The 8,573-nt window shown below is 57.1% G+C and overlaps 3 protein-coding genes across 3 annotated transcripts; all 3 read left to right on the top strand.

Moving 5' to 3' along the window:
* Positions 1–163: 163 nt before the first annotated feature.
* DQ04_07371000 (hypothetical protein) lies at positions 164–658 on the top strand (the record flags this gene model as incomplete). Its single annotated transcript, XM_009315132.1, has 1 exon — positions 164–658. The coding sequence occupies one exon, from the start codon at positions 164–166 to the stop codon at positions 656–658; it is 495 nt and encodes a 164-aa protein (XP_009313407.1).
* Positions 659–996: 338 nt separating this feature from the next.
* DQ04_07371010 (hypothetical protein) lies at positions 997–6,483 on the top strand (the record flags this gene model as incomplete). The annotated part of the gene is made up of 1 exon (XM_009315133.1): positions 997–6,483. One exon carries the CDS (start codon positions 997–999, stop codon positions 6,481–6,483), a length of 5,487 nt encoding a protein of 1,828 aa, XP_009313408.1.
* Positions 6,484–6,555: 72 nt separating this feature from the next.
* DQ04_07371020 (hypothetical protein) lies at positions 6,556–8,367 on the top strand (the record flags this gene model as incomplete). The annotated part of the gene is made up of 1 exon (XM_009315134.1): positions 6,556–8,367. One exon carries the CDS (start codon positions 6,556–6,558, stop codon positions 8,365–8,367), a length of 1,812 nt encoding a protein of 603 aa, XP_009313409.1.
* Positions 8,368–8,573: the final 206 nt, after the last annotated feature.

Below are 8,573 nucleotides of genomic sequence, written 5' to 3' on the forward strand. Positions count from 1 at the left end.
TATATATATATATAGTGTCTGCTGTATGTTGTTGTGTTTGTCTTCTTTTTTCTTCTGGTGTGTCTTTTCTTTGTTGGGGGGACGGGGGTTGCAGTGTTCTTCCTTCCTACGCTGCGTCTGAAGTATTTGGGAAGCCGCCGCGGCTCCTGCTACCGTCGCTGCGATGTCAGTACCAACGGACGAGCTGCTGAGGACCTTTGACCTGTACGACCGCGAGTCTGTCGGCAGCATTCCCGTCGAGAGCGTCGTACATGTGCTGCGCAGCTGTGGCATGTTCTGCAGCGATAAGGATGTTGCGGAACTGCTGCACGAGCTGTTTCCCACGCATGATTCAGTAACGCGTAGTGAGTTCATGGCGATTGTAAAAAAGAAGAACACCCTCAAGCCGGCGGACTTCCGCACGGTGGAAGACGTGGTGATGGCGTTCAATGCCTTCGACACGCATGACGCCGGCGCGCTGGCCTCCGACGAGGTCCTCTCGATCCTCACACGCATGGACGAGAAGATCGGCATAGATGCGTACCACGACGTGATGGCGGACTTCAAGTTGAATGAGGCAGACATGGCGGAGATCAAACCCCTCGCAGCTCATATTATGCGGCCGGTGAAGGAGCACAAACTCACCCCGACGCAAACCCTTCAGGAGCTGGAGAGGTGAGTACGTGCTTGACAAGGAGTGTGTGTGTGTGTGTAGCGTTGTATTGTTTCGTCTCTTCTTTTTTGCTGTTGTTGTTGTTGTTGTTGTTGCTCAGGCATGCATTGAGTCCAACGGTATTGTGCTGAGTGTGCCCGCGACGTCGTCTGTGGCATCATCCGTCTTCCAATCAGGCTCTACCACGCCATGGTTTTTTTTTTGTCTGTTTCTGCCTCCTTCCGCTTTTCTTGTTCCGTTGTTTCGGGGTGGGAGGATCGGTGTCTTGCTTCTTCGCCCTTCCCACTGAGCAACGAGAGTAGCGGCAGCAGAAGCCATACACGGAAGACGCGGACCAAAGCTGCATGGCCCTGCCTGTGCGTGGCGCGGGGCGTGAGTCGCCGGTCGGCAGTGAGGGCTGGATGCGCTCCCTCACCGCCGGCTTCGCTATCCACGCCCCGAACCCCAACGACCCGTCTTCGGTGGTGTCGGCGATGCGGTTCCTCCTGCAGATGGCGGTCGACCTCGAGCGGCATGGGAATTTGCTGGAGAGCATTAAGTGCGCGGAGTCCGCGTTGCTGCTGCGGCGCGCCACAGAAGCGGCCGTGACGCCGCTGCTGGAGCCGCTCTTTGCGGAGGAAATGCTCCCGCGCAGCGTTGTGGAGGAAGCAGAGGACCTCGTGCTGCGGTGCAACACCCACGCTGTGTCCGCCTTCAACGAGAAACGTTTTGATGCCGCGGAGTTCTTCCTTGGCAAGGCGCTCTTCCTGACTGACTTGCGTGATGCGGAGGAGGTGAATTACTTTTCGGGGTCCGAGTCGCGGCGGTTGCGGTTGCGTGCCGCGACACTGAACAACCTCGGCTGCATGGAGAAACGTCGTGGGAAACTGGAGCAATCGCTTGCGTACCTGCGGCAGGCTGTAGAGATCGAGGTGTCGCTCGATACCACATCCCGTGGGTCACCGTCGACGTACCTCAACCTCTGCACAGTGCTGAACGAGCTGCAGCGACACCACGACGCCGTTGCGGCGGCGGAGAGCGCTATCGCTACGCTCGAGGAGCAGATGCTGCAGCAGCAGAGGGAGCAGTTGCCAGGGTGTGCAATGATGCTCGTGGTGGGTTTGTACAACCTGGGAGTCTCGCTTGAGCGCCGCGGCCGCGACGGTGACAACGAAAAGGCCCACGCGGCGTATCGGCGTTCCCTGGAGGCGAGCCGAAAGTTCTTTGTGGATCCCAAGTGTCCAACCGTAGAGCTCGCGATGTCGGCGATCCGTCGCATGCACGCGGCTCCCACCTTCCGTGCGGATAGGATAGAGGCAATAGGACCGCGCAAGGCGCTCGAGGGCCCCGCAGACCCGCGGCCGCCACAGAGATCAGCATTCCCGCCAGCAGCAGCAGCACCGAGTCTGGATTCGCGGTCCATATCACTTTCCAGCGCCCACGCGGCCCCCACCAGCCTTCCGGCACCGCTTCCACAGGAACAACAACAGCAGCAGCTGCAGCAGTCTCGTGTCAGGCGACTAAGTCCACTCACCGCGGCGGAAAGTCTAAGTGAAAACTGGGCACAGCGCACCTCTTCGCACCCCCCTCGCCCATCCACTGACAGCCGGATTGTTTCCACATCGTTTGGGTCAATCGCGCAGACAATGCCAATAGTGTCACATTCACGACTATCGCTGTTGGCATCGCACTCACCACTCCATTCAGCTGGCGATCTGCCGCACGGGCACACGATGCCAGGCACTGTGCAGCCACCCGTGCGAAGGACGGGATCAGTCTCCGTGACGCCTTGCGTGGAAACCCCTGATGGGGGCGCAGCCAATCCACTGTCAGTGTCTCCGGCTGTGCCACTTCAAGAGCAGGAACAACGACAAGCGTCATTGCCTCCGTCGCAGCAGCAGCAACAGCAACAGCAGCAGCCACTGCCGCCGCCACCGCTACAACAACAGCAACAAGAGCGGCAGCAGCAACTTCAACAACAAGCTTCAACGGCACAACAACAACAACTGTTGTTACGGCAGCCACCACCACCACCACCACCGCCGCTCTATACGGAAGCGAAGCAGCCCGTTGCACGCCCAGCCACGCTCTCTCCACTACGCAAGCCATCAGATGCAATTTCGACGCTGATGAAGCCATCGCTTGTTGAAGCACCCAAACTGAGCCTCACCACCCCACTTGGGTTATTGACCCAAAGGAACCAGTCAAAGTCATCAACCTCTCCGACATCAGCTGTCGCAAACCCATTTGGACGTCGCGTCTTCGGGAGCGTATCCACCTCTGAGCCGTCAGGTCCCGTATCATCATCGATGCTCCGGCAGCGGTTGACGGGATCGGAGTCCATGGCGATGGAGAAGCACCTTGCGCGGACGCAGATGCGACAAGCAAAGGCAGAGGAAGCAAAGAAAAAGGGTCCCATGGCTGGACGAAGGGGCAGTGCGCTCGCCAAGGCGAAGGAGCGAGAACAAAAACGACTTGCCAAGGAAGAGGCGGCTCGGGACGCAAGCATGGCAGACGCGTTGTATGAAAATCTTGTCGTTGGAATGCGTGCGGATGAGTTGCATCGCTGTCATCGTGCCGCCATGCTGCTTCAGCGTATGTGGCGTGGATGCATTGCCCGAACCTTGCTGCGCCGCATGGTCTCCGCAGCAAGAAAGATCCAGCGGGTGTTCCGCGTTTTCCTCGTCAAGTTGCTCGCTGCACGACGCGCGGAGGAGGAGCGGCTTGCCCGAGTCAAAGCTGCACGCGAAAAGGAAGAGACGGAGGCTGCTATTGTGCTGCAGGCGCGTGTGCGGCAGTTCCTTCACCGTTTGGAGATTCGCCGTGCCTACCTTGGCCGCAAGATGCGTCAGTACTACGCCGCGCGTCGGATTCAGCGCGGCTTCCGCGCATTTTTGAGGTGGCGCGAGGAGCACCTCGCCGCCCTCATGGAGGCACAGCGCTTGGAGGACGAGCGTCAGCTGCAGCTGAAGATCAACGCGGCCCGCCGCATACAGTGGGCCTATAGCCGCTACTTGAAGCGAAAGGAGGAGTTGAAGGCGTCAAAGGAGCGGGAGCGAAGAGAGCGCGCGGCGGCGACAATACAGGCGCAGGTGCGAGGTGTCCTGGCGCGAGCATGGTTCCGGTACTACAAGTCTTACCGCCGCGAGCAGGAGCTAAAGTCTGCGGCGAACCAGAAACGTATTATTATGCTGCAGGCCGCCGCTCGCGTCCCCCTTGCTGTGCGACTTCGTCGTACGAAGGAAGTGGATCTTGTGCGCCGCCTCCGTCAGCATCAGTTGAACCGAGCGGTGACACGGATACAATGCCAGTGGCGCAGCCGTGTTGCACGCATCAAGTTGGCACGTCTGCGCGCGGAGAGTGACATACGGAATCGACGCGCCACGCGTATCCAGCGCTGGTACACAACATGCGTCTTGCGTCGCAGGTTCCTTCAGATTCTTGAGGCGAAGCGTCGCGAACATGCGGCTGAAAAGATCCAACGGTGGTACCGCGACCGCAAGGTGCAAACTAAAGAAAAAGAAATGGCTCGATATTATGCTGATATTGCGCGTCGACAGCGTCTCGCACATATTCAAGCGCAGTCGCTGCTCCTGCTACAGGCATGGGGGCGAGGATATATCAGCACTCTGCTAGTCCGGAGTGTGCGGAATTCCTTTCTGCGCCTCACGCTTTTTGCAGAGGCGTTCCAGCGCATAGGACGCGGCTACGCGGGCCGCTTGTCTCTGTGGCGAATGAAGTGCCGTGAAATTCGTGAGGCACGAATGCGAGTAGAACAAATGCGTCAGGCCTCAGCGGCATGTGTCATTCAGCGTGCGTGGCGATGCGCTATGGCGAAGGACACTGTTGAACATATGCGACGTTGTGTAGCAGCCAGCGTGATGATTTCGAAACACTATCGCAGTTATGTCTGTCGCAAGGAACTACGTCGGCTGCGTGAACAGAAACAGCTAGAGCGGGAAACGCAGGCGGTTTTGATTATACAGCGGATTGTGCGTCAATTCCTCCAGCGACTAGAACATGTTCGCCTAGACAAGTATTACCGTGAGCGCCATCAGAAGAAACTAGTCCTTATGCGGCGTGAGGAGGCTGTCACAACACTGCAGGCGGCATGGCGTGGACGCGCGACGCGTCAGGCACTCCAACGGGAGCGCGAAGCCCTTGAGGCATTGGCGGTGTATGTGGTGAAGATTCAGCGAGCATGGCGTGCACGCAAGTTCCGCAGGGGCATCAACGTTGAAGTTGCACAGCGCTCCACTCTTCGTATGGATCGCTCACGTGCTGCCCTTACACTCCAATGCTTCTGGCGGAAAATGAGGGCAGCTGAAGAGGTGGCGCGCCTGCGCGAGGCAAATAGGATTCGCCGTGAGAAGGCGGTAGTCATTCAATGCTGGTGGCGTCGTATCCTCGCTAGGTGGCTCGTAGAGTCTCTGAAGGTGCAACGGGAGGAGGTGCTCAAGCTTCGTCTCTACTACATGGGCAAGTGGGATGTCATGGTAACGCTCATCAATGCAACACTACGGGTGCGTTCGGCGCAACAGCTGCTACTCGTTCGCAAACGGAAGCAGCTTCTCACCCAACTAACAGATTGTGAACGTGAACGCTTCTTGTGCCGCCATGGGGCTGCGACAAAGATACAGGCGGTTTACCGCGGTCACTATGAGCGGGTGTATGCGCGCGGTATACGACGACAAAAAGAGGAAGAGGAACGCCGCAGACAAGAACGTGAAGCCCTTGAGAAGCGCTCTGCCATCATCATTCAATGCGCCTATAGACAATGGCGGGCCATTCGTGAAGCTAACAGACGACGCGCCGCGAAGAGGGCAAAGGCGTTGGAGGAAGAAATTGAGCACTATACCACGGTTGATCCTCATGACTTAGTTCGTCAGCTATTCTGGGTGCATGAGACTGTTCTGAAGCGTGACTTGACGAAGGAACGACTTCAGCGCTCGAATGAGCGCCTCAGGGCGGCCGTGATTGTACAGAAAGCCGTTCGACAATGGCTTGCAAAGCGACGTCTGGAAAATATGCGTCGCGAAGCTGCCGAGGCACGAGCANTGATTGTACAGAAAGCCGTTCGACAATGGCTTGCAAAGCGACGTCTGGAAAATATGCGTCGCGAAGCTGCCGAGGCACGAGCAGCGAAAACCATTCAAAGCTACTGGACGCAGTGCCGCGCCCGTAAAATGCAGAAGGAATCGGAGAGGCAGTGCCAGGCGGCGATAACCATTCAAGCACGCTTCCGCGGTTACCTTGTGCGGCGGGAATGGAAAGAGTGGAAGAGTCAGATGGCGTGTGAGCGACAGCACCAAGTGTTGAAAGATGATGTGTACGATGAAGCCGCCACAGTGCTTCAGTCGTTCTGGCGCCGTATCGTGGCTGGGCGTATGGCGGACCGATTGCGGGGGCAACGGCAGGNGAAGCCGCCACAGTGCTTCAGTCGTTCTGGCGCCGTATCGTGGCTGGGCGTATGGCGGACCGATTGCGGGGGCAACGGCAGGAGAAGAAGGTACAGCAGGTGCTGGATGAGGCCGCCACCACAATTCAACGAGCATACCGACACCACCTATTGTACCGTGTCATTCAAGGCTCGTGATGTATTCTCTCAACTACGGTGTTTTTTTTTTTTTTTTTTTTTCCTTTTTTTGGTGGTTTTTTTGTTCGTTTTACTCCTTGGAGGTGGGAATAGACGAACTTTATTCCACACAATGTATGTGAGACTGCTGCGTTGCCAACGATCAGCAAGACTATGCAACAAAAAAAAAAGCACACTTATTAGATGTGTATGCGATGTGCTGTTGGGTGGGAAGGGGGGCCTCCAAGCAAGGAGCTCAGTTGTCTCCTCATTTTAATGTTTCTTTGCCATTGTTGTTGTTGTTGTTTGAGCCTCAGTTTTCAGGTGCTTTCTAATAAAAGCAAGACGTATGGCGGGTGTCGCGCCGCACCGGCGTTTTGTGTCTGTAGAACTGCCCTTCTGCCTCCCTGTGACGACGATGTCGTCTTCATCGCCGTTGCGGTGCGGGCTGGAGGAAACTGAGCGTCAGATGGTGGAAGCCTTTCTTCCCCCCTCGTTTCTCCGACCGTGTCTCGACGAGGTGGCGGCGGCGGCTGAGAAGGAAAGGGCTGAGACTACCACCGAGGACACCGCCGTTGGAAAAATGCAACACGAGCACACAGGGGGCATAGCGACACCATCGGAGTACTTTACAGGTGAAGTGTTTTCCGGTTGGCGCCCGCTTGACTTTGACCATGATGCCAGTGACACGCGGACGCGCGATGCCGCTACCAGCACCAGCCGCCTTACAAAGGCGGTGAGTGAGGAAGGGGACACGGAGCGAAAACGGATGTTGTGCGAATCGTTTCCTTCTTTCACACCCCAGGTGCTATTGCAGGGTTTCTACAGAAATGATATTCTTTTGGAGGTGACACAAAGAAAACGGATCAAGCGGCTGCGTGATCCTATAACGGGTGACATTGTGGAAGAAACACGCATGCCAGACGACATTGCTGGCAAACAGACTAAGGCAACTGTTGTGGGCATTGTGTCTCGCGAAGTGGATATAGTGAGGCCTGCGGATTTCTGTTTTTCACCATTCTCAAAAGACCAGGTGTCAGCTGCACCGGCACTCTGTAGCGTGAACCTTTTTCCCCCAGCACATTTTGTTGCAGAGAAGACCCCGTTCGAAGTGGAGTGCGAATTCAGTGGTCACTTGGCGGGAAAAAGGTCTCTCTCACGGGACGGCGCAGCATGCGGGGAGGGAGGCGAGCAACCGCTTCAATGGGAATTTGAGGCAATGCCAACCTTGTCGGTTATGGCAAATGATCCGAACATTCCACCGCCCATGCTCCCCACCCAGAAGGACTTACTTTGCCGCTTAAATGGCGGAGACGATGCGGATGACTGCGTGGAGGTGCGAACGGTGCGGAGCCTTTTGGAGGAACGCCCTGTTTGGATAGCGCAGGAACTTCTTGACGCCATTCTTCAGTCGGGGGTTTGCCCACGCACACACATCAACAAGAAGGCCATGTCTTGTCTAACGTATGTCATAAAAAATGGACCCTTCAATCGTCTTCGCGTTCGGCTTGGGTTTGACCCTTACGCGGACCACACGACAGCTTCACTGCAGCGTATTGCGGTAAAGATAAACCGTCGCTCTGAACTTGGCACGCTGCTGCGCGACATTAGCCGCGTACCGCGCATAGCGGATGTGATGAGAGAACTGGCGAAAGGGCATGTCGACGACGAACTGCCGCAGGCCCAGGCAAACGCAGAGAGCAAGGACGACAAGACTCCACTTCAGTATCGCCCGAGGGGTTCGTTTTTTGAGAAAATGGCGAAGGTTATTCAAGAAGGGCGGCTTTATGTGGCACTCCAAATCTTAGACTTGAGTGGGGACACGTTCTTCAAAGAGTTGCTCCTGAAAGTGCCCGCTGCGACGGCGATGCCCCTGGAGAACCGGTCGGGGCGAAACGGGTGGATCAGCGAGGGCGGCTATCATCTGGCGGCCGCTCGCATCACAGAGGCGATTTCGGGGATGATAAAGGACGAGGTCGCCCCGGCGCTCGAACGAAGCGGGGGAGGCGACAGTTTTGATCGACGGCGGCGGAGGGATGCCAGCCAGTCCCCTGACTCCCCCTCGGCCTCCGACGCGGAAGGCGGAGCCTCGCTCGAAAGCGCCCCGTCCGCCGCGGCCGTCTCCCCCACGGGCGTCGGGGAGGACCGCGGTTTTGAGTAGACCCAAGAGGAGGGGGGGAATGCTTTTTTTTTTTTCTTCAGGTTTCCGATAACGGGACGTTTGCCACCACCCCCGACTGCCCGGGCTGCGGCCAAACGCAAGAGGTTTTTCTTTCCCCTTTTTGACATTCCCGCCCCGCCCGGAGGCCAATCACACAGAACAAAAAAGAACAAAACTCAGAAAAAAAAGCTCCGGCTGCCGGCGCG

This window comes from Trypanosoma grayi, assembly GCF_000691245.1.
Source record: "Trypanosoma grayi strain ANR4 Tgr_737_V1, whole genome shotgun sequence".
NCBI lineage: Eukaryota > Euglenozoa > Kinetoplastea > Trypanosomatida > Trypanosomatidae > Trypanosoma > Trypanosoma grayi.